General features: G+C 52.3%; 2 protein-coding genes across 2 annotated transcripts in view; one reads left to right on the top strand and one right to left on the bottom strand.

The window, feature by feature from the left end:
- CACNA2D4 (calcium voltage-gated channel auxiliary subunit alpha2delta 4) overlaps nucleotides 1–24910 on the bottom strand; it is a 112752-nt gene that overhangs the window by 31397 nt on the left and 56445 nt on the right. The window contains exon 26 of the mRNA XM_049884806.1: nucleotides 21368–21448. Within this exon, the coding sequence (XP_049740763.1) occupies nucleotides 21368–21448 (81 nt within the window). The remainder of the gene's footprint in view (nucleotides 1–21367; nucleotides 21449–24910) is intronic.
- On the top strand, nucleotides 7359–14827 carry LRTM2 (leucine rich repeats and transmembrane domains 2). The gene is made up of 4 exons (XM_049885139.1): nucleotides 7359–7449; nucleotides 7904–8047; nucleotides 10756–11346; nucleotides 14188–14827. Exons 2-4 carry the CDS (start codon nucleotides 7957–7959, stop codon nucleotides 14640–14642), a joined length of 1137 nt encoding a protein of 378 aa, XP_049741096.1. The 5' UTR covers nucleotides 7359–7449; nucleotides 7904–7956; the 3' UTR covers nucleotides 14643–14827.

Genomic DNA, 24910 nt, shown 5'->3' with positions numbered 1-24910 from the left:
GAGGGCAGTGCCAGTGCCAGCTGACAGCCCCGGTGGCATAGAAACAGGTCCCTGCAGCATGGGGAGAGCCAGCCAAGAGCCTTGTGCTGTCTACATGCTGGGCTCAGCACAGACAGCCCAGAGGAACTTGGGTACTGTGGGAAGGGGGGTGGGACAGCAGCCAGGCTGTTGGTGACAGGGCTGGTGCAGAGGAAGGCAGGGGGCAGAAGGGTGGTGGACTGTCTGAGGCCTGGGAACAGACCACAGGCTCTGGGCCATTTTACAGGTTGCCCTTGGGATGGGGTAGCTTGTCTTCAGGTGGCTGTCCTTGGACAAGGGTGCAGAGAAGCCCTCTCCCAGGTGGACGTGGTACCATGCAGCCGTGGGGGAAGCCTCCTTGGTGGGGGCGTGGCTGGGACTGGACAGAGAGGAGCCTTCAGCTCTTCCTTGGCGAGCCCTGCTCTGTGCCTGCCTGCCCAAGGCCAAGACGAGGGAAGTAGGCTTGTGAGCAGTCACTCAGGTGTCCCACAGCTATACCTCGGCCCTTTTCCTGTGCTATAAAAAAAAAAAATTTTTTTTTTTTTTTTATGGGCTTAGCTTAGGGGGAGGGAGTGGTGTGCAGCCAAGCCATCCCCACCCCGTGGGCATGTCGCCATGGGCTGCTTACAGCACCTCTGAGGCCCAGTGATGACAATGCCAGAGAGAGGGGCAATCTGACCAAGAAGGCTGCTCAAATCCCCACACCTCCCAGCAGGTCTTGGGTTTGGTCCTCTGCCCAGAGCTATCCACACTGGGGATGGGGCGGGGGGTGGGGGGGGGAGGGCAGTGGTGGTGATGTTGGCTCCTGGCTGTCAGGGCTTGCTGGGCATTGCCTTGAGTGACTCAGATTGACACCTCTGCTGCTTAGATAACTACAGCAGTGGGGGGAGGGGGCCGAGCACGTGGAGATGGGGTGGGGGAAGTCCAGCTGGTAGGGAAACCCAATAGCAGCTTCTGTGCTGCCAAGAAGAGCCCATCTCCTCCCACCCCACCTCCTGCCGGCACTGCCAAAGAAGGGAGACCAGGAAAGCCAGGGATGGGGGCGGCAGGAGAAGGAGGAGCCTTCTTAAGCAACTGATCTGACTTCTTTGGGCTTTGGCTGGAAGCTGCGTCTGGGGCCCAGGATGAGCAAACCCTGTTTCCATTTCTCAGGCATGGAAGCCGAGGGTCCACCTTCATAGGGGCTGCTTTGGTCTGAATAGGCAGCATGGAAGATGGCATGGGAACGGATTTGTGTGTAATGGTTGGGGGGTGTCTGGGAAGCTCTAGGGGTAGGGAGAGAAGGAAGGAGTCAGGCAGTCTTTCCCCTTGCCCCTGGCCTCCCTCCTTCCACTCCAGATCAACCCTCCCTGGCCGCCCCACCCTTCTGTGGACTTCCCCTGAGCCCAATCTCAGGCAGTGCACAGAAGGGGCTGGCTCAACAGCCTCAATGAACGCACACTTAGCTCATTCATAGCGGACTGAGGTTGCTGCCCTGCCATGAGCACTGACTCAGGGGCCTTTCTCTTTCACTTCCCAGAGGGTGTTTGGAATTGAGAATATTTGACTACGAAATGAGAATGCAGTGAGAACGGAGCATGTAAACATCTTAAAATGAACCAACCCAAAACAAACACTGCTGTTGTTTCATTTTGACTCATAGCGACCCTATAGGACAGGGTAGAACTGCCCCTGTAGGCTTCCAAGGGTGTAATCTTTACAGTAGCAGACTGCCACATCTGTCTCCGTGGAGCGGCTGGTGGGTTCGAACCACCAACCTTTTGTTTCACAGCTGAGCGCTTTAACCACTGTGCCACCAGGGCTCCTCTAAAATGAACCAGGAGGGTATATATCTGTTCCAAGTATGAATACAGAGATTTAAAAAAACCTGCCTCCTTGCTGCCTGAGCAGCGTGTGTTATGGGCATGACAGGCGGGGGAGAGATGTAGAAATATTTCCTGGAAGGGCTGGATGGCCAGGCTATTGGCAGCAGGTGGAAAGCTCAGCCTTCTGCCCGTCCCAATGACACACACCTCCTGGGGCCCCCTTTCATACAGGGCTTGGGACAGTGGCTGCTTTGCTGTCCAGGCTCCCTTGCAGCCGTCCTCCCTGGGGTGGGGAGGGCACTGCCCTTGCAGGCTACAGAGGTGGGCCACATCCTGAAGAAGTGACCTTCACCTCTCTGCAAAATGAAGGGGGGTGTGCAGATGCCCCTGAAGGCCCTGTTTTGCTCCTAAATTCTCTGAGTCTTAGATGCTAAGGAGGCACAGTAGCCTGATCCTGAGCCTGGGCCTCTTAACCAAGGGGAGGTACAAGGGGAGGTAAGAGGGGAGCGAGAGCACAGCAGGGCCAGCACTATTCCCCAAGGACTCAAGAGCTCCCAGGTTCAGCTGCAATGGGCATTAACTGCCTGTGTGGCTTGGACACTTGACTTTATCTCCAGGGCTCAGGTACTCATCTGTACACTCTGGGGGTTGGCCCAGGGGCTGCTGAGATCCAAGGTTCTTGCTATTATGTCCTGGGGGCTGAGGGCTAGACATTGCAGACGAGCATCTGAGGGAGAGTGTGGAGACTAAGCCAGCTGTTGCAGCTGGAGTTTGAGCCAACCCACCTCAAGGATTAACCTGTGCTGTAGGAGACGTGGAGGGGCAGAGGCATGGAGAGGCCTGGGACTGCGTCATCCTAACCCTAACCCCCTGCAATCATCCAGAGTGCCTGCAGGCTGCGTGGTGGCCCACGGGCCAAAGGCACTGCACGATGGAAGCTGCTCCCACCCCTGAGTCTCCAGGGGGTTCTGCAGCCCACTCAGCTCCCTGTAGGAGCACGTGGAACCTTCTGCTCCTACTTGCTGCTTCCTGCTCCATCACTACCTCCCCTACCCCCCAGCTTTCCCAGAGCTCCCAGCCTAACTTCCCTCACCTCAGCATGAAACTCTCAGCCAGGAGAGTATCTAGAAAGTCCCTTCCATCTCCCTCCACCCCCAGATAAGATCTTGGCCCACCAAGACTTTTCATCACTGCATCTGTGATATTATTGGAAAGAGGGGAGGTTGGGAGGGAAGACCTGGCAATCACAAAGCTTTGGACTCGTCATTAGTAGACTGGGGATAAGAACACCTGTCTTCTCAGCTGCAATGAGATAGTGGATGTAGAAATGCCATATAAACTGCAAAGTCTTGTACAAGTGAAAGGCTGCATTTCCCTTTTTCTGCCTCTGCCTTCCTGTATCAGAAACCTCCACATGTAACAGAACGAAGAAATCCATAGAGGAAGCTAAGTTAGGGGCTTTGACACCAGACTGCCCGGGCTCATAGCTGCATTCTCCATTTGCATAACCTTAGGCAAGTGAAATAACATCCCGTGCCTCAGTTTCTCCCATCCATAAAATGGTGTTAATAATACTACTAGCCTCAGAGAAGTGATATGAGGATTAAGAACTCTATAGAGGTTTTTGTGATTACGGTTATGGCTTCTCCCCGTATAGAGGTGCCTTACAGGAGGTACTAACATCAATATTTATCCAACCAGCCCAGGCCCCAGTTAGCTGCACATTGGGTCCTCAGGTTGACTGGGGTCCATGTCTTTATCCAGCTGGTGTCTGCCTTCAGGAGCCTGACCAGCACTGTCTCAGGTGTGGCTATTTGGCCCTGTCTGGGAGGTGCCAATGTCCGCTGGGATGTGAGACATAGATCAGGGCTTCTCAAACTCAAATATAGATATGAATTACCCAAGCACACTGTTAAAGTGCAAATTGTGATTCAGTCAGTCTGGGGTGGTGCCCGAGACTCTGCATTTCTAACAAGCTCCCAGGTGAGGCTGATGCTGCTGGTTTATGGCCCACACTTTGAGTAGCCAGAGCACAAAGCCCTCTTTTCTGGTTTTGGGGTTCCCCAGTGGACTACTGTTAGCTCCCCTGGCTCCATTCTGCTATCCTGGTTCTCTCTGCTTAGCCCAGTAGAGGAGGCCCAGGGACCCGCTGGTACCTAGCCCCTTCCCTCTGGTCTCTCTGCTCCCTGGGACTTGGGCAAAAAGCCAGGCAAGGATGGGGAGAAGGTCCAGCAACTCAGAGCTGACGAGGTTGTAGGACTTGGAGATGGGAGATTTTCCTGGCAGGACCCCCCATTCTGATTCTGCCCCCCAGTTTCCACCTGGGTAGGGACTTCCCTTCCAGACTGTGTTAATTTATTTCAGCAGCCGGCCAGCGCCTGCTGCAGCAGCTGCTCTCCAAGCTTCCCAATGTAGGTCACCCCCTTTCCTAATGAGGCTAGATTCTTTGGGGGGTGGGAAGGGTTCTTTGGTTGGGGGTGTGTTGGTGGGTAGAGAGCTAAGGACTAGGAAGTGCTGAGTTCTGGCCCCACATCTCCCCGAGGGTCACCTCCATAATGCCACCCCATTTATGATTTGCCCACCTGCTGGGCATGTCTTTCCTCCCACTCTTGTCATCAGACAGACTCCGATGCCCAGCAGGAGGCCCAAGAGGCTGATGGAGGCAGGGTTAGCTGCCCCGGGGGGCTCAGGGTATCTCTGCAGGTATTTCTCCAGAGGATACCAGGATCAGCAGTGTCTTGCCACCTCTGAAGACAAGGCCTGTGCATTGTGGGTACTTGGGCTGGGGACATCTTGTTCAAGGCTGGGGATGGGGTATCAGGACTTGCTCTCTAGGCCACGTTCTCCACCAATTGGCCACTTGCTGCTCAAAGCTTGGGCCCTTTACTGGGGGTGACACTGAGGGATGAAGATAAGTGGGGTGAGGTGGGGAAGAGAAGGCCTGCTCAGGAGGACAGGAGTCTCAGGTGGAAATAGGGCTTGAGCTTGGGTGGGAGGGTTTCTCCACCAGCTGTCTTCCTGGAGGAAGCCAGGGAGAGTGGGAGCAAAAGCCTGAGTTTGTCTGCAGCCCCCATATGGTCTTGAGCACAGGAAAGTTCTTGAGCTAGGGACTGCCTTGGAGGGGTTTTCTCTCGACCTTACTTCTAGGCTGGAGGTATCTCTGTACGTCTGTGTGCTGGGGGCATTTGGGAACTGGGAGGCTCTGGTTTTGCCGCCTGAGCTCTGGCATCTGACGATAAGTGCTAGAGGGCTGCCATCAGGGTGTGTGCGTGCATGCACGCGTGTGTGTGCACACTAGTGAACATGTGTGTGCATGCAAGTGTGTGACTGTGTGAGCATGTGAGCATGTGTGTGTGTGTTCGTGTGTGCCAGCACTTGCCTAACTGCACAGCTCTGTGGGAGTGTGTTTGCATCATGTGCTGCGTATGGAGCTCCGAGCACGTGTCAGGGAGGCCTGTGTGTGCCTCCCGCTCTGTGCACACATAAGTATCTCTCTGCAGGGGCCATTGTTAGGTGACAGTCACCAGGCAGTGGGTGAGCATCTTGCTCAGAAGCCTGTGACCCAATCCCTGACCTACTGTGTGACCTTGGGCAAGTTAGTCATCACGTGTGCACCTTGGGTGGCCTTTGACCTGCCTAATATTGCAGGCTTCTCGCTGGAGTAAGGGAGGTTGTTCTAAGGTCAGGGTCCACAGGACAGAGACAGGGTGGGCACGGGTGTCCCTGCAGAAGTCTGTGAAGGCGGTGTCTGAGGGCAGAAATGCGCCCTCTACATGAGCAAGTCATGGAAGGTGCACCCTGTGACAGTCCATGGACCTGGTGTAGGCGCAGGTGTCAGGGGTTCAGGAAGAGAGAAATAAACCTGTGCGTGAGCTTGGTGGGACTGGGAAGTGATGTTTCATGGACCTTCTGGAGGCTGCTGCGGGCCCCTCCCTGCAGAGGAAGGGAGCTGCTGTTCCTCATGTCTGTCATGTGCTTGAGTCCGAGCCAGGAGAATTCACCTCAATTATCTCCCAAGAGAATGTGCGTTAAGCATATGTAGTAAATGTTCATTTTCTTTCCTTAATTAAACTGTTCCTCACAGAAATTCCACCCAATAAGCATCATGATCATTGCTTACAGAGATAAGACAGCTGAGGCCCAGAGAGTTTAAGCAGTTTGTCCAAGGTTATGCAGCCAGTGAGCTGCTGGGCAGGGACTTGAACTCCGTGCCCTCCTTGCCCTGCAAATCTGAGTCAGGAGCCTGCGGGGGCCGGGGCCCTGGAGAGCTGTTGGAGAGCGATAGGCCACACTGCTCTAAGCTCTGCTTCGCTCCTCGTCCCAGGCTACCAGCTCAACCCTGTGGGGACCCAGCTGCTCCTGGCCCCACGTCTGTGCCAGTGAAGAGGCAGGGAAAGGCAGGGAGGTGCCAGTCAAGAGGCAGGGAAAGGCAGGGAGCTGCATTTCTTGTGGCCCCCGTGCAGCCCTGCCAGGCCCCTCAAACAGACCCCTGAAGCTGGCCATGCACCCTCACTCACTATGTGGAGGCTGGGGAGGAGAGAGACGGAGCCCAGAGCACAGGCCCAGGGCCACCCCCATCCCCGAACAGGGTGCCCTTGCTTGCAGCAAAGCTGACGATCCTGGATCCTGTTGGGGGTTGTGTTCCCATGTGAGCACATTCAGCTGGAGGCAGCCCCAACAGCACAGACCGCCATGGTAGCTCTGTAACCAGGCAGGGTTGTCTGTGTGCAGCAGCTGCAAAGGGAGGGAGAAGAGGAGCGAGGAGAGAAGAGAGACGACAGGAGCCATAGCAGGACCCTAATGCCCAAGGGAAAACCAGCTTCACTGGGTGCCAAGTTTTCTGAGATGAACACTCAAGCTTCCCGGCAGCTCCATCCACCTCCTCAGCTGTCAGCTTAACTCTGCCATTGGCTCCCTGGGCTCCCAGAATTAAACAGGCCTATGGGTGGGTGGGGGGAGAGGGGAGGCTGCAACCAGGAATTACTAGGGGACAAATTTGGCAGCCAAGGAAGGTCAAAGTCTGGGAGCCAGCCAGAAGCAGTAGGGTGAGAGAAGGGGGCTTGGGGCTCGGTGTGCCCTTTGGGGACCTGGGAGGGAGATGGGGGTGTCAACATAGTCTTCCCCCATCTCATTTCCCACCTCACCCCCTCCCCCAGCTGCAGGAGCAGCACAACAGCCCCTCTCCTCCCCACTGATGGAGGGATAGGAGTAGAGGCCCTGGCTCCCAGCTGATTGCTCTTGGCCTCATCTGGAGAGAGATGGGGACCCCACTTATGAATCATTACTGATGGAGCTGGGGCAGGGCAGGTCTTGGGACCCTAGAAAGGATGATCTCCCGTTTCTCCCTTTTGGAAGAGGAGCCTGCTTTCTGCCTCCCCTCGCTGTCCCCGCCCTTCCTCTGCTCTGCGCTCTCACCCGCTCCCTCCGTGTGTCTGTCTCTCCCGTGTGAGCAGCTGCTGCAGCATGAACCCCCTGAGCTGATGAGGCTTATTATAGACCTGCTGGCGGAAGACAGAGCACTGCGACTCACCTCCAAGCCGACAGTGGAGGCGGAGCCAGGGGGCCACCCAGCGGCTGCCCTGCAGACCCCAAGGAGGGCCCCATCACTGCCTCCTCAGGGCCCATGGTAAGAGGAGCAGTGGGGCCCGGGAGTGGTGTGAGGGGCCAGGTGCTAGCTGGTGCCTGTGGCCACACTCTGCTACCTAAGAGAGATGTCCTTCCATCTCTCACCTGTGACACCAGACAGGCAATAAGAAGAGGCAGGGAGAGGATGGGGGTGGGGACAATGCCTGGGTCCTACAGCCTAAAGCTCAGCACAGTGCCACAGACTTGCAGGCTCTTGGCAGATGCCCTTGCCCCCTGCCCCCACACCAGATCACCTGAGAGGGGCAGAAGGCTTCCTGCTTCTCTATCTCTCTGCTCCCCTTGTTCCTCCCCCTTCTTCCCCCCAGGAAATCATAACTGAGCAAAACAGGAGAGGGAACTATAAGGAGTGTAAAAAGACACCTCGGTCCTCCTCCTAACCCCTGGGTTGGAAGAAGACCTCCCCTGCCTGCTTCTCAGCCCGCTCTCTCTCCCAGGACTAACAGGCCACGCGCACCAGGGGCTCCCCTCTCCCTGGAGGTCCAGGGCCATGAGAGCCGTGGGACTCAGCACCATGCTGGCCTCGGGCAGTGGCCCCGAGCAGAGGACCAGGCTTGTCCTGCAGTGGAGGCAGATCTCCTGTGAGTATGCCACAGCCACAGAAGCAGGGCACTGGGCAAGAAGGGTGGGGTGGTGGTGCTCAGCATGGTGTGGATGCTGAATCTGGAGCTGCAGGGATGGCTATGGTAGGTGTTTCTGGAATGCCCAAGGCCTTGCTCTGGGAAACCAGGATTGACCCTCTACCATCCTGCCCACGGTACTGGCATCCATGGCAGCCAAAGAAAGAATTGTTGCCATGAGCTTTAGTGGTTAGACCAGGACTGTGAGGCCGTGGCAGTTGGTCCTATCTCCCTAGGTTGGTCCTGCTAATTCCTTCCTCATGCTTTGACTTCCTGAGTTTTAAATAGACGAGGTGGTATCTGAGCTTGTCCAGAATGTGTTTAACAGACTGGCTAGAGCAGAGGGAAGCTCTCTGTCCCTGCCCCTCACTGGTGTACAGCTCATGCCAAGCACTGTTGCTCTCATGGGGAGCTGCTCTCTTGTCCTGCCGTGGCCATTAGCTGGGGGAACTTGGAGACCTCTCTTAGGATCTTTATACCTCAGTCTTCCCAACTCAAAAATGGAAGGAACTAGTGGAGCTTTGGAATGTGGTGCTGGAAGGGGTTTTAGGGACCTATTCCAACCCCTCATTCTGTACATGGAGAAACCGAGGCCTTCCATTTCTCATTAAGAGGAGTAAATGTTAATGCAGGCAAACCTTGTGAGTTGTTGGGGGTGGAAAAAGCCCTGAGAATTCTCTTTACATGAAGTAAAGGAAAAGGTCAATGAGGGCTGGTTTTCCCAAGGCTACAAGGTAAGAAGTAAGAAATGGTCCTGAGGGACTTTATTCTGCCTGACTTCTCCCCTCATCATGGCCAATGATCCAGCTGCTCCACAATATTGGCAGCCTGAATTATTCACCATGTGAGCCTGGCTGATCCCTGAGCAACTCAGATCCCCTTTCAACCTCATTCTAGAATCATTCAACACCTCGCAGTATAGGATTATGTTTTATTGTCACCAGAGTTGTTCTGCACCCTGGATTTCCAGGGGAGAAGACAAGGAGTTACTCTTTCCAAAATGCTTTCTTCTTGCCTGTTGCCAGTTCTTTTGAGGGAGGGCATCTAGTTATGTTGATCCCTTTGAGAGGGAAGGTAGGGAGGTTGGATTTCTTTCCAAGGAAAGTAAAGCCTGAATAATGTTGATTTTCAAATGGCATAAGGCGTAGTGTGGGGCAAGCTGACCTGGCTGCAGGTAGGCTCAGAGGGTTGAGAAGGTGAGAGATCGCAGTAGGTGACCCCAGATGGCCAGGGAGGATCTCCAATTGGCTTCCATTACCATGACTGGGCCCATTTCCCACCAAGAACAAAGGGGCTTAGGTGTCAGCTTTGCAGTGTGTCTCTCAGCTATCATTGATTCTCCTGTCCCTTCAAGCCCTTCCCTTTGGGACACCAGACACCTACCAAAGCAGAGACTCAAGACTGTCCCTTCCAGGCACCCAGGTCTGGTTGTTGGCTCCCTGGGTGGAGCAAGCTGGACAGTGATCTGGGGTCTGAACCTCTCTACTACCCCTCCAGTTGGGGTCTTTCCTCTGGGCTTGGTGGGGCTGACCTTGGCCTGCTGACCTGGTGGAGTTGCACTATCTTGAGCTCATTCCTTTTCCTGTTCACAGTGAACAGGCTTCTCTGATGCTTAGGAGGACAGTTAAGGAGGGTTTTGAAAGGGCTATTCAACAATGGAATTAGCAGCTCTGTTGTGATTACTCTCTGAGGGTCACTTCTCCAGCCCTTTTACAGGGTGGACCTCATGTTTGCTACTCAGAGGGGTATTGTGCAAAAGATGGGGCCAGGAGAGAAACACTGTTAGTTGACCTGTTATGCAGAAATGCTGCCCTGCAGCCATTGAGAATAGGAGCTCAGGCTAAGGGCATGGGTGGCTTTAGGATATGAATAAATATGAAACTTTTCCTGGGCCGCATGATTTCCAGTGACCCCTTACCTCAAGTACTCTTCAATGTTGAAGTGAAATTGTGTATCTTATCCTTGTCATTCCCACAGTTCTGTCCAGAGTGGGGCCCGTAGGTGGGCTTGGGCTCCTGATCTTTACACTAAGTTACTGGCCCCATCTTGCATCTGGGGTTCATGCAAATTTGACAGCTGTAGGAGGCTGTCCTAGTCTAGTGAGGCTGGGAGTTTGGGGTAGGGGCTGGTGCAAAGGAGAATGAACCATTAAAAAAAAAAAAAAAGCATGGCTATTTTCTTTTGGAAAGAGGATCTTTCTCCAGGCAGTGACCCTGGGAGAGGACAGTGGCAGCAGGTTTTTTGATATCCTTATATCCTTTATTCTGTCAACATCTATAGTGTCAGTGGGACCCAGGCTCCCAAGGACATTTACATTGGGAGGTCCCATGAGCTGAGGTATCCCTGTGGACCCTCATGCCTTGTCCTCTGGGCTCAGGCCTGGGAGTCTGCAGCATCATGCTTCACTGAAGGCATTCCTTTGCCAGATGTGCTGCGAGACTAGGACTCCTGCTGATGCCATGTGATGTCCATTAATATTGAAGTGGCTTTGGATTTCTTAATTATCTTTTTATTTGGTCAATAAATATTTGTGCACTGATTGTGGCTTATGCCAAAAGGAGATAAAGCCAAGAGCCATTATGCTGTGAGCCAGAAAGGAGGAAATAGAAGTAGGAGGTGGTAACCCCCGGCTTGTTGCTTTCTTTCTACCTGTCTGCACCCCTCCCCAGGGATCACCTGCTGGATCACCCTGTATGCTGTGGAGGCCCTTCCCCCCTGTCCTTTCTCCTGTAAGTGCGACAGCCGCAGCCTGGAGGTGGACTGCAGTGGCCTAGGACTCACCACGGTGCCCCCAGACTTGCCCGCTGCCACCCGAACCCTCTTGCTCTTGAACAATAAGCTGAGTGCCCTGCCGAGCTGGGCTTTTGCCAACCTGTCCAGCCTGCAACGGTTGGACCTGTCCAACAATTTCCTGGACCAGCTGCCCAGCTCCATTTTTGGGGACTTGACGAATCTGACCGAGCTGCAGCTGCGCAATAACAGCATCAGGACCCTGGACAGGGACCTGCTACAGCACTCACCCCTGCTCCGCCACCTGGACCTGTCCATCAACGGCCTGGCCCAGCTGCCCCCTGGCCTTTTCGATGGACTTCCGGCCCTGCGCTCCCTCTCGCTTCGCTCCAACCGCTTGCAAAACCTGGACCGGCTGACCTTTGAACCCCTTGTGAGCCTGCAGCTGTTGCAGGTTGGGGATAACCCCTGGGAGTGTGACTGTAACCTGCGTGAGTTCAAGCACTGGATGGAGTGGTTTTCCTACCGAGGTAAGCAGAGCCAGCCCCACTTGGGGGTGAAGGTTGGGAAGACCACCCCAGGTCCCACCGTTTTTCCTGGCGACTGGGCTCTGAGCCAGGGATGAGGTCAGGAAAAGAAGGGGATGGTCCTGACTCTCTACCAGTTGGCTAGAAGAATCACAAGCTTCACCTCTAAGTGATGAGCCATTAACCTTCCTATCAGCAAGGCAGAGAGGCTGAGAGCTGGGCCCCTCCTCCCTCCACCTCTTTCTCCTCTGTGTCACTTCCAGCCTCCCTTTCTCTTTCTTTGAAAGACTAATTCACTGTAACCTGATATCACTTATGTAGGTTTAATGAGGGATGTTAAAGACACATAATTTTTCTGGGCTCCTTAGCCCACCAGATATACCTCTGGGCTTCCCTGGCATGGTGGAAGGAGGAGGAAAACCCACTCTTCTTCCGAATAACACAGTCATCTCTTAAATAGCCACAGTTACAGGAGGGTGGAATATAATTTAAATACACAGATAAAACCAAATTTTCATTTTGATGATGGTCCCAACTTCCTCTTCCAAGAATGTCATTATCAAAGCTTTTAAGAAGAAGCCAAATGGTCTTAGTTTTACTTTCTTTCCCTTACTCCTTTCTTTAACCTGGGAAAGTTCTATAATGACCTATGAGGTGATCAGATGAAACAGAAAAGGAGGGGAGAGAAGTCGGCATGGTTAAGAATGCCAGCACTGGGTTTGAATCTTGACTCTGCCACCTGTTATCTGTGTGATCTTAAGAAAGTTGGTCAAGCTCTCTCTGCGACAGCATCCTTGTCTGTAAATTGGGGGAGAATAACAGTGCCTACCTCATAGGATCACTGTGAGGATTAAATGAGGTAACACGTGGCAAGTGTCTTGAAAAGTACCCAGCACAAAGTAAGCCCTCAGTAAAATTTATGCATTTGCTAATGAACTTAATAAAACACAATTTGGTGCCCAGCACAAAATAGATACTCAATGAACATTTTCTGAATTCATGAATCCGTATTAAAACTATGTGAAAATAATGCTAATACTTTTCTTCAGTCTTACTACTTTCATTTCATATCAAGCCACAATCTCAATTATTTTCATGATATTCTTATGTGTTAGTTAATTAAAACAACTTTATGAACTATAAAGTCCCCCACAAATGTTAGCCACAATGATAATTTCTCCCATTTTGTGAACAGGGAAAAAACAGCATTTGTTATATAGTTTCCAGTTTAGAAATATCTTTTTGTGGGCATTATCTACTTTAATCGTTATTGGAGCTACTTGAGATAATCATTATTCTTATGTCACAGCTAAGACAACTAAGATTCAAGATTCATAAGTAATTAAATAAGTTAGATAAATTGCACAAGGTAGATAGCCAGGATTCAACCTCAGGTCTTTTGACCAGGAAAATGGGGTGCACCCCTCTCAACACCCAGCACTGTGCCTTTTCCAAGGTGGCCCTGGATGCATGTTTACTGGATAGAAGACTTGCTATGGGTCATCCAGGCAGCCAGTGGCTCCAGGGAAGTAGAGGTCAAGTTTCTTCCTTAAGAAACATCCTTGCCCTTTCATAGACTCATCAGGAACTGAATAACCAGCACAAAGGGGCATGGGACGTGAATTTGGGTTCAAATACATGTGTTTTTAGGCCTTTTAAACAGTAGGGTTGTTTTCAACTTTGTGCTCCTTCAAAAAAAATTCTGGGATATTTTCATCAGCATCCTGGAGGAAGATTGATAGCTACTGTGTGAAGTTTGCAGCAACTGAGCTGAGAGAGGGAACTGTCAGTGATGGAGTGGCTGCAGCCAAGGCCATTTGGCAGGTGGTCTGTTGCCTGGGTCTAGATTTCACTGGAAGCTGAAAGTGGGCAAAAATCCAACTTTCCCTTTCTAGGGGACATCTAGTCATATTATTCTCCTTAGAATAATGAGGGAAAATCATGTGTCTTTAACATCCCTCTCCAAACCTACCCTGCTCAGCATCTGCACCTCACCATGGTCATTCCTGGCTTCACCATCACCATGAAGGTGTCGTGGAGAGCCTGTCTACCTGTCATTGCCCATATCTTGACCTCGGCACTGGCTTCCTCTCCTTTGCCCCTCACATGTCTCCAGGATTCCCTCCCACGTAGCCTTTGTACTCAGAGGTGCTATGGTTGGGGCACTGATGAGACTAGTGGTTGCCCTTATGGAGGAAAAGGAAACATCCTTGTCTAACCTTTTTCCTCCTTACTCCAGGAGGTGCTTTTCAGCAACCAGAGGTTCTGCGTGGAAGGTCAGTGACTGTGGCAGTGGCTTTTGGCTTCCATCCCTTTTTTGTGAGACAGAAGAATCCTGGAGAGACAAGCTACTGTGTTGAGGACAGTGCCCCAGATTCACAGACAGGCAATGAGCAGCCAGATTCAGAGGCAAAGAGAAGAAGAGAACTGTAGTCTGGGCAGGGACTCTTGGCTCTCTCATTGCACTGACAGCCCTTCCCTGAGCACCTTCAGTGTTAGCCCTGCCTCACATCCTGTGAGTCAGTTTGACTCTGGAGAGGGCAGCCTTGATGGAAATGTTTATGTGCTTACCTACATCATGGGAATAATGGTGATACCTTTTACATGGCTTTTATAAGGGTTAGATGATGTGAAATATGTAACTTATCTACCGTGGTACATTGCTCAATAACTGTGAGTTTCCTCCCCCCTTCCTCTGCAATAGATGATGATTCCATATTGGCTGCATTGCTGATAGAAACTATGCCTTCTGAGCCTTCCGTTTTGGCGACCCAGGGGTGGAAAGAGGGACTCCAGGTTCTGGAGGCCTGATCAGCCTCTCCTTTTTTTCTTCCCTGGATACAGGGGGGCGCTTGGACCAGCTTGCCTGCACCCTACCCAAGGAGCTGAGGGGGAAGGACATGCGCATGGTCCCCATGGAAATGTTCAACTACTGCTCCCAGCTGGAGGATCAGAATAGCTCAGCTGGGCTGGATGTTCCTGGACCACCCTGCACCAAGGCCAGCCTAGAACCTGCTAAGCCCAAGCCAGGGGCTGAGCCCGAGCCAGAGCCCAGCACAGCCTGTCCCCAAAAGCAGAGGTACCGGCCAGTTAGTGTGCGGCGAGCCATCGGCACGGTGATCATCGCTGGGGTTGTCTGTGGCATAGTCTGCATCATGATGGTGGTGGCCGCTGCCTATGGCTGCATCTATGCCTCCCTCATGGCCAAGTACCACCGGGAGCTCAAGAAGCGCCAGCCTCTGATGGGGGACCCAGAGGGTGAGCATGAAGAACAGAAGCAGATTTCTTCTGTGGCATGAGAACCCTCCCCCATGTGGCCCAGGTAGGAGGGTCAGGGAGAACACACTGGGGATTGCTCCAGCAAGGGCTGCCCCTTCCCTCCATCACAGTCCCTAACTCGGTCTGACACTTGCCACTACTAGTTCCACGCCCCACTCAGCCCGCCAGAAAGCAAGCCACAGTATGGCTGTCTCCGTGAACCAAATGCTCCTCCAAGTCTCCCTGGAAGCTACCATTGTGCTGAAGGCCCCTGCTGTTGCCCCTCTCGGGGCCACCAATTCTTTGGAACATCTGGGGGATCTCCCAAAGCTTCTGAGCACGGGGAAGGAAGGATGTGTGTGCAAGAGGAGGCCTCTGGACTGAGCCTTCCCATGTCATCCTCCCTGCCCTGGGTGTAGTCACAGCAAGGTGACTGTCCCTACCTCTTGCTCATCCCTACCTCATCTGCATTTCGGGGGTAGAGGGGAAAGTGATATGGGGGCCAGGAGACTTCTGTGACACTCTTCTAAGCCAGAAAGATATCCTCAGTTTCTTACAGTGTGAAAGTACCAGCTTTCCATTGCTAGTACTAAGTACAAACACACCAACCCTGTTATCTGGACCCAGCACTTAGAAACACAATGCTGTGATTAGACATACTCCATTGGCTGATGCCATATAACCCCATATCTGCTATAGACCACACGGATGCTGGACTCACTAAGTCACTCTCATACTAACTCCTAGCATCACCAGCATAATCACATGCATAGAAAAATGCACACACCCATACACACTCGTGAGTGCACACGTGCCCATACACGTGCACACATGGAAGCAGAGGCTGTGGGTACTTTGGTTAGTGGAGACACGTTTTCCCCTATGCATCTCTAGCCCTTAGATACCATAGAACCTCTTGCTTACTGTAATCTTCTCAACGGGGAGGAAACCCAAACCAATAACACAAGGATTCCTTTGAGATGCTCTAAAGTGGGCCAGGGTGGTGCTGCTGGAGAGACTGCCCATCACCATGGTAACCCACTCACACCTATCCTGCTGGGTTTTCCAGGGACACCGGCCCAGAGGCCTTGCGGCTGCAGCATATGTGGACAGCAGCCTCCCTCCTGTGAGCCAACCACATCCCACTAGGTGTTTCTTCAGTGCTGCCTAAGTACACCATCACTGCCAGGCCCCGTGGGAACACCCACCAATCCCACTCTGATAGCCTGCAGCCTGAGAACCACTGCTCTGTCTCTCTCACCCCCTTCATCTTCAGCATCTTTGGACCTGTGACTTCGGGCTGAACGGGAGAACCCTGGGCTTAAGCCAAGTTCTGTGGTTGGTGGCACTCTTTTGGGGAAGCAGGTGGCAGGCAGAGAGCATGGTGGCCCAAGCTGAGGCTCACTGCCTGTCAACATATCCCAAACAGACGCTAGGTGCAGGGAAAGGACTACCACATTTTGTTTGCAGGCTGAAGTTGTGGGGTTTCCTTTCCCAAGTACAGAAGACCTGGAAGAGTGTCTTGGGGATGAAGGTTTTGTCTACGTAGTCTGGCTCCCAAAGCTTTGAATTGCACCTGGACTGGGGTCCAAACCAGGGAGTGGGCCAGAGGGTCCTATCTGTACTTTCCCTCCCACCCATACCCAAGGGACAGAGATACTTGCTTACAGAGCTGAGGAGGCAGGAGGGCGAGAACAGGGCTATGCAGGGTTTTCGGCCACACGGGGCGGGGAGGGGGGGTTGCCATGAGTTGGAATTGACTTGATGGCACCTTTTTTTTTTTTTTTTAAGTGGGTGGTGCAAAAGGTTAATGTGCTAGGCTGCTAACTGAAAGGTTGGGGGTGCCTCAGAAGAAAAGTCTGGCGACCTGCTTCTGAAAAGTTACAGCTTTGAAAACCCTATGGATCAGTTCTACTCTGCACACATGGGGTTGCCATGAGTCGGAATCAATTTGGTAACTGGTTAGCCTCCCTCCTCCTTGTGAATCTGATGTGGGATGAGTACCGAGGTCTGCCCTCTGCTGGACACCGGCTTTCCCAGGGCTCAGAGGGGACCAGGGGAGCACCAGGCTGGTTTCTGGCTCAAAGACAGGAAAGAGTCTTGGAGGTGAAGCCAGCCAGAATCCTGAAGTGAAGGGTCTGAGGAAGGCGTTAGGCAGGACAGGGCTGGCCCAGCTTCCTTTGCACGCTTCCTCCCTTTCACTCTCCTGGAGGGGGGGCGGGGGGATGAGATGGGCTGGGCGGGAGGGGGAGGGTGCCTTTGAGAAGGTCGTTCTCCAACTGGGCTGGACAGAGGGAGCCTCAGGCACCCGCTGCTTATCATGATAACCTGCCTCCCTGGGCTGGGGGCACAGTCTTCCTTCTTCTCCAGCTCGTGGGTGGGCTTGTGGGCTGGTAGGAGATCTGGGGATTTTCTAAAGGGAGTGTGGCGGGGCGGGCATTGTCAATGGTGGCATCTTCAGCCTGAGACAGAAGATTTTTAAAGGCAAAATTATATTTCTGGTTTGTTGTTTCAGAAGACCAATAAAGACTGTATTTTCCTATGTACTTCCTGGTGTCATCGGGATGGGGGAGGGGATGTAGGTGCTGGCAGAATCATTCCTGGCCCCTCACCTCCCCCAGGCAGCTGGACAAAGTGCTGCCCCACATCCCCTGATGAACAGAGCTCCAGAAGACGGATGGGTAACTCCTGCGTGGGGCCTGACCTTGGGGCACAGCTGGGAGAGAAGTGGGGGGCAGAGTCCTGGATTAAAACAAGGTTCTATAGCTGAGCGCTGCAGGCTCCTGGCTCAGCAGAGTTGGGAGGGCTATTTTAAATTCAGCCACGCTCCAGCCTGACAGTACAGATGCCTGAGGCTCGGGGGGTTCACTGGGCAGCACAGTGGCTGTGGAGTGAAGAAGGCGAGGCTAGGGACCTGTAACCTCCCTGCGCCCTGGAGGTGGGTGCTCAACCACAATGACTTGACGTGAATCCGCTCTGGCAGAGAGGCCAGATGGACCCATGTGGTCAGAAGGCATGCAGTCATTCTGTGCTGACTGGGTTTTTTTAGCCTTGGTGAAGTTGATGGGGTTTGTTGACATGGAGGTGCTCCATTCGGCTTAACCAGCTTGCACTTTCAAGATTGACTTGCGGGACAGACAAACTACCCTCTGGTTTTACAGCTATGATCCCTTTATGGGGTTCAGCAGATGGGGAATCAGAACTCCATGGACAGGAGGCTTGGCGTAGGGACTGAGGAGAGGAAAGGAGTGAGACAGCAAGACCTCTGGGACTTGCTAGTGCACTCCCAGCCCAAGTGAAGGGCAAGTCTCACTGTCACCTGCTTGTACGGTGACCCTTCTCCAGGGCTGGACTGGCCTCTGGCTGGCCGGGCCTGGGCTACACGCTTCATGAGTCTTCAGAGACCAAGACTGAATTTGCTTCTGTGGTTCTGATTTCTCCTCCCCAGGAACCTTCCTTTGGGTAACAACCCAGCAAGCCAGGAGCAAACCCCAGATAGAGGTGAACCGTCAGGGTTCCACTCCTGGGGGACCAGCTCGACTCCACAGCAGGCCTGGGTTGTTTACATTCCAAGAGATGCTAAGCAAGGGGGTGTTGTCCTCCTCTAGCCCTAACAGCTAACAGCAGCCTTGAAAGAGGAGTCTCCCCCAAGCCCCGCTGCAGAAACTGAGAACCGCAGAAACTGAGAACCGAATCTTGCACAGTCTTTGTAATACATATATATGTTATGCAAATTCATAGCTCCTGGGGCACTCGCAGGAGCACTGGTGGTGCGGTGGTTAAAGCGCTAGACTGTTAACCAAAAGGTGGGTGGTTCAAACCCACCAGCTGCTCTGTGGGAGAAAGATGTGGCAATTTGCTTCTGTAAAGCTTACAGCCTTGGAAAGCCTATGAGGCAGCCCTACTCTGTTCTATAGGGTCGCTGTGAGTCAAATTGATTTGACAGCAACAGGTCTGGTTTCAGTTTTGCGGTATTTACAACCAATGTGAACCAAGAGCATACACAAAGGTTTGAAGGGGAGGCCTGTAAGTAGGACAGAACTCTAAGGTGGCAAGACCTCAGGCTGTTCCAGAGAGCAGGCCTGAGCACAAAGGTCTCTGTATGCATCAGAGGACATACCTGAGGCCCACAAGCTGGAGGACAAGCTGGAAGCAGAGTCTGTATGTAATGGTGGCACCACAGTTAGGCTTGCCCAGATTCCTAACTAGGGCCTGGAGGCCATGAAGAATTGAAAATGAGTCCTGATCAAAAAGCTGTATTTCTGGAAACTTTGCATAAGCTATTGATAAATCACCTGTTTAGAGATTAGCATTGTCCCTCCTCATTCACCTGACCTTCTGTATGAGCTTCTGGCATTATACACACCTTTGCCTGGCACATAGCTGGCCGGTGTAGCTGGTCTGAGTCCCTTCTCCTACCTTCTCCCTTTGCTCAGGTCAGGTGCAGACGTGACAAATGCAGCCCACCCATCGCAGACACCGTGCTTGTCCCTTCCTGGTGCTTGCCCCTGCACACAGCACTACTAGGGATGAAAATGCCAGGACAGCAAATAAGCTGCCCACCCTGCCTTGAGCCATAGGCCCCAGGTGGCCCCAGGACCAGGGAGGTTGAGCCACAGGCCAGGGACAGGAAGTTACAAAGAAGATAAAATAAAAATTGAAGTCTGAGGTCGCTAGCACCTCATCTTTTACCCATCACATCTATGAACCCCAGAGTGTAAGAGCAATTGTCTGCAGGGGGTTAAACCCGAGGCACCGAGAACACGGTTTCTATGGCAACCCTGCACGGCTCTAATTCAGCGCTGAGTTAAAAATGATATCAAATAATTGGAGAGTACAGGAGTGCACAGCCAGCAGCTGGCCCTGTGGTCCCCTCTCCTTCCTTGGCCCAGCGCTCTTTCCCTTCAGGTGCACAGGAGCGCAAAGGCTCAAGTCAAGGAGGGCACAGGGCAGGGCCAGACTCAGCTGGGACCACAGGGCAGTCTTTGGGGAGATAAGTTTGGGGTCAAATTCTGGTCTGGAAATGAGTCTGGAATTAAGATGCCATGATTAAGGAAAGAGAGGTGGCCAGGTAGCATAGAGTCCCTTCTAAATGCTATAGCTGGGTGTGGCCTAAAGACAACCAGCAATGCAAGTGGCTGCTAGCTAGAGTTGGGGAACAATGCCATGCAATGCCGTGCCATGCCATGCCATGCCATCCTCTCCCCATCTCTGATCATGGGGTGGGAAATGGCTGGTGAGCCTGGCTCAGGAAGGCTCTTGTGCCCTCTCTTAGGCAAAAAGACAGGGCTGGAGCATCTCTGCCTGACCCCATTCTGCTCCTTCCATCCCCTCTGCCCCAGTACAGCCTGGCAAGAGAGGTGCACTGTCTGTCCCATCTTGCTCCAGCTGTGTAAGTCCTTCCACCTGGCCTAGGGTGCAAGATAGTACCTGGTGACCAGATCCATGCTGCTTGGATGCTCATTAGGAGGCCTCTAGGAGATGCAAGAAACCTTGGTGCTGCAGTGCTTAAGTGCTCGGCTGCTAGCTGAAAGACTGGCCATTCAAACCCATCAGCCACTCCACGGGAGAAAGACCTGGCAATCTGCTTCCATAAATATTACAGGAAACCCTACGGGGCACTTCTGTGTCACATGAGGTCGACACGAGTCAGAATCCACTCGACAGCACCCCAAAACAACACAACAGGAGATACAAAAGGTTAATGAGCTAGGTTCAAGTCTACCCAGAGGTGCCTCGGAAGAGAGGCCTGGCAGTTTATTTCCAAAAAATCAGCCATTGAAAACTCTATGGAGAAAAAAAAAAAAAGAAAAGAGAGAGCTAGAGAAAATAAACAAAAAGAAAACCATATGGAGCACATTTCTACTCTGACACACACCGGGTCGCCCTGAGTTGTTGGAATCAACTTGACAGCAACAGATTTTTGGTTTTTTCAAATGCCCATTAGATCGTGGCAATTTTCAAAACATAGCTGGGTCCAGGTCACAGAAGCTGAAACCAGGATAAGGAGGGCTAAAGCACACAGGCCTGATGATTCTCAGACCGCTAGGCAGAGACACCAAGGACTTTCTAGGCACCAAGAAACAACAAAGTTAGGGGGAAGCCTGTGAGGTCATTGGGTTCTCATTGCGTTCCTGCGTCACGTGTTGTGGCAAATTGCAGCAGAGGATAGTGAACCTGGGCTTTAAAAAGAAATTACCTGTGTTCAAATTTGAGCTTCATTAATTATTAGTTGTGGGACTTCGGGAGCATAAAGTTTTTGTTTCTTGGTTTCTTCATCTGTGATATAGAGCCAGAAAGTATTGGCATCACTGCGTACCATGAGGATTAAATGGGGAAGAGCATGGGAAGCAGTTAACATGGCATCCGGCACGTACTGAGCTCAGAGATTCAGCTCTTACTTTTCGGATTTGGGTCACAAGCCAGGCTCTCTTCTCAGTGAGATACTAGAGCCCACCTGGGACAATAGAAAAGTAACAGCAGAGGGAAGGAGGTCTGGGTTGCAGTCTCTGTTCCGTGTGACGTTGACCAGATCGCTTCATCTCTCTGGGCTTCATCGTACTCACTTCATCAATTATTTTAGATCTAAGTTTATGGTTTTATAGACTAAATGATACAGGAAGGTTCTACTGAGAAAGTTTACTGAGGGAGAACTGTGGCCCCTGTAGACGATTACCTGGGGTCCTCCTGCAATTACTGTGTGCCTTATTGTTGACCTTGACTTACAACCTCCCTGGCCTCAGGGGCACCAAAGGGCAGCTCCTACCTGCAGCAATGGCTGTCTTCTTGTCCACTGTCATGGCTACAGCTGTGCTTGCCGTTACAACTGCTGCCTCGCCTGGACTTTCTGGAGAAATAGAAAGTGCCAAGTCACTTTCTCCGTGCCTGGGGAAGAGGGAATGGTTGGGGTAGACCAAGCCTTAACTCTTTCTTGGAATAGAAAACAGTTAATGTGCTAGGTTCGAGTCTATCCAGAAAAGCCTCAGAAGAGAGGCTGAAAAATCAGCCATTGAAAACACTATGGAGTGCAGTTCTACTCTGACACACATGGGGTCACCATGAGTTGGAATTTAAGTACCAGACTAAGACCATCATTAAATGATGGTAGGTGTGTTTGGGAAGCGTGGTGGGCCCATTCCTATCACCACCGGTCTTTAGGGAGTACCTCCTAAGGGTAGATGCTGCCCGCCTTTTTGTGCAGACCTGAACTTGCCAGAAAGTACATGAACAATGCGGTACGTGACTATCACTATGACACCGTGATTTTCACTCTGTTCGAGGGCAGCCTGTCAGTATTTCTTCGAGCCTGTCTCTGGTCGCTGCTGCCCACTTGAACTATAGGCAGCATCAGCTTAGGATCCTGCTCTGACCCATCCTCCCTGCACGTGTCTTCTCCACAAGACTTTTGTTGCATCAAATGAGTCTTTGGGTGGTGGACAGGCTGTGTTCCAGGGTGTGGTGGTGCGTGATCCTGGGCTGCCCTTTCTCAGTAAGCATGACTCATTAGGTGGCACTGACAGTCCTGCTCAGGAAGCCAGATGCCACATACTCATCTGGAAGGTTCAGATTGTCACAGAAGGCTGAACGGTGTCTGACATATCCGTGGCATTCCATAAATTCTGGTTGTTGGTGGGGCCAACCCACCAGAACCACACCACTACCCTCCAAGGTCTTCTTCTTGCTTCACAGTTGGTTCCTACACTCCTGTGACATCCTGCCAGTCTCTGAAGGGCAAGAAGGCTTGTCTTGAGTCGCCTTTTCCACTACTTTTAGAAGAATTGGTCATCGTTGTTGTTGCTGTTAGCTGCCATCGAGTTGGCCCCTGATTCATGGTGACCCCATGTATAACAGGATAGGGCTGTTGTGATCCATAGGGTTTTCACTGGCTGGTTTTTGGAAGTGTATCGCCAGGCCTTTCTTCCTAGTTTGTGTTAGGCTGGGAGCTTCCCCTGAAGTCTGTTCAGCATCATAGCAGCATGAAAGCCTCCACTGATGAACAGGTGGTGGCTGTGCGTGAGGTGCCTCACCCGGGAATTGAACCCAGGTCTCCAACCCGGGTCTCCCCCATGGCAGGAAAGAATTCTGTCACTGAACTACCACTGCATTAGGTGCAGAATTTAGAGGACGGCTTCAGCCCCACGTTAAAACAGAGCCTCTCTGGTTCTGAGGTGGTGTAGGCTAGCGCATGACCTTGGACTTCCTAATTTTCACCAGTCCATGGACCCGGACTAGCTTTTCGAAGCACTCTTGTCTACAGGCAAACTCTGTTACTAAATATCGCAGGCCAGGAGCCAAATTGTGCCATGTGATATCATATTTTGTTGGAATGTCTTTATATCAAATGTTGTCCAAAACAAACAAGTCATGAGAGTCTTGTGCAGAGATTGATCCTACAATAGAGTCAGTTGTAACAGGACTAAATTGCTGGTTTCTGGTGTCTGTTATATTGCTGGAGTCCCTGGGTGAGGCAAACTGTTAATGGGCTTGGCCGTGCTACCTGGAAGACTGGAGGTTCCATCCACCCAGAGATGCCTTGTGAGACAGGCCTGGAGATCTAATTCTGAAAGATCACAGCCATTGAGAACCCTGTGGAACACAGTTCAACTCTGACACACATGAGGTTGCCGTGAGTGGGAGTCGACTAGATGGCAACTGGCTATATTGCTAAGATTACCCATCACACTTTGATGAAATCAAATATCTCACGGAAATCTAAAATTACACTTTGATACTAGGAACTTCCATGTATAAGGTTGTTCTTTATTTTAGGAATTTGTCACGATCAAAGCAGTAAGGGGACACAATAGACACAGAAGTCAGCTTCCTCACTTTGCCTCTAGATTCAAGCATCTAGAAGGCACTGTTGTGGCTGACCCCTGTAGGATTCCCTAGGCCCCGCAGCCTAGTCTCTGGGCAGATCTTCTGTTGTATGTGTGCTCCAGCCAGCACAGGCTTATAGGAAACACCCAAGTGAGGATGTGCAGGCCCTAAGGATGCATTCTCTGGGGACAGCAGGAATTTCAGCACCTGGGTCACAGAGGCTACCTAGCGCCCCCGCCTGGAGTGAATAAGCTGGCAATCAAGAGCTGGTGGGGCACTCCCCAGGGGCTGCCCTGGAAGAGGTGGGCTGTAGAGGGGGCAGTAATAGTCCTGTGACACCTGGGCATTGGTGAGACTCTGCCATGCGCTGGCAGGTTTCTCAGGCACTGACTGCAAAAGGCAGCTCGGTGTGGGCAGAGCTCAGCCCACCAGGCCACAGGCAAAGGGCAACAGTGTCAGCCTGGAGAGGCAGAGGGAAGCCTCCACTCACCCTGGCACCAGCTCCTCCCCTTCTCCACCTCCTCAGGTTTTCCCCATTAAAATGAAAGTATCGTTGCTTTCTTTCTTTTTGGGTAGATGGGAGTGTGCAGAGGTGGCCACGTGTCTCCAAGCGTGTGCATGAGCTAAGCAAGTAAGCGAGGGTGTGAAAAGAGAGCGAGCTCCCACCTCCCTACTCAACAGTCCCCCTTTTTGGGTTGCCAGCTTCCCTCTCTTCTCCTTGTGGCTCAGTTCCCCACCCACCCGCCCTCCTACCTCACCACCACAAAAAGCTCCCCCAGCAGCCAGCAGGCACAGTTCCAGGGACAATACAGTGAGGAGGGGGCCCATCGCCAGGGGCTGGGGTGTAGGGGCTGGGGCCTTACCCCAGGGACCCTCCCCAGGATGCTGTGGGGTGCCCCTCTTAGGGGAGCCCTTTGTGCTGCTCCAGATGGTGCTGGCCAGGGAGGATTCAGTGTAGTGAAGAGCATGGATTTGGTGGTAGCAGATCTGGGTCCTAGCCTGGCTCTGCGGCCCCCTACACGGGTGATCCTGGGCAGGTCATGGAACATCTCTGCAACTCGGTTCCTCTCTGTGTAAAGTGAGGAATAACAACAGCACCTGTCTCATGGGGCTGTGCAGATGAGTGCATTATAGACAAGATCATGTTTTAAACAGCATGGTGTTAGGTATCAGTATCCTGGGGGGTGGGGACAAGCACAGGATGGCAGAGATGGGTATAAGCACAAGGCGAAGTAGGTGTCTGGAGGGCACAGAGGGAATCCCTTTCATCAGATCACCTTCTCCTTGGCACCCGGGCCTCCCCAGAGGTCACCCCCAGGGCATTTTCTTCTCAGGAGCCTTGATGCGGGTTTTGGTGGAAGGGCATCTTTGGAGAAGCTGTTGTTGGGTGTCGTTGAGTCAATTCTGACTCATAGCGACCCCACGTTACAGAGTAGAACTGCCCCCATGGTGTTTTCTAGGTTGTAATCTTTACAGAAGCAGATTATCA

Source organism: Elephas maximus, chromosome 4 (genome assembly GCF_024166365.1).
Source record: "Elephas maximus indicus isolate mEleMax1 chromosome 4, mEleMax1 primary haplotype, whole genome shotgun sequence".
Lineage (NCBI taxonomy): Eukaryota > Metazoa > Chordata > Mammalia > Proboscidea > Elephantidae > Elephas > Elephas maximus.
The sequence above is the reverse complement of the archived record's forward strand: the minus strand, read 5'-3'. Positions and strand labels throughout refer to the sequence as shown.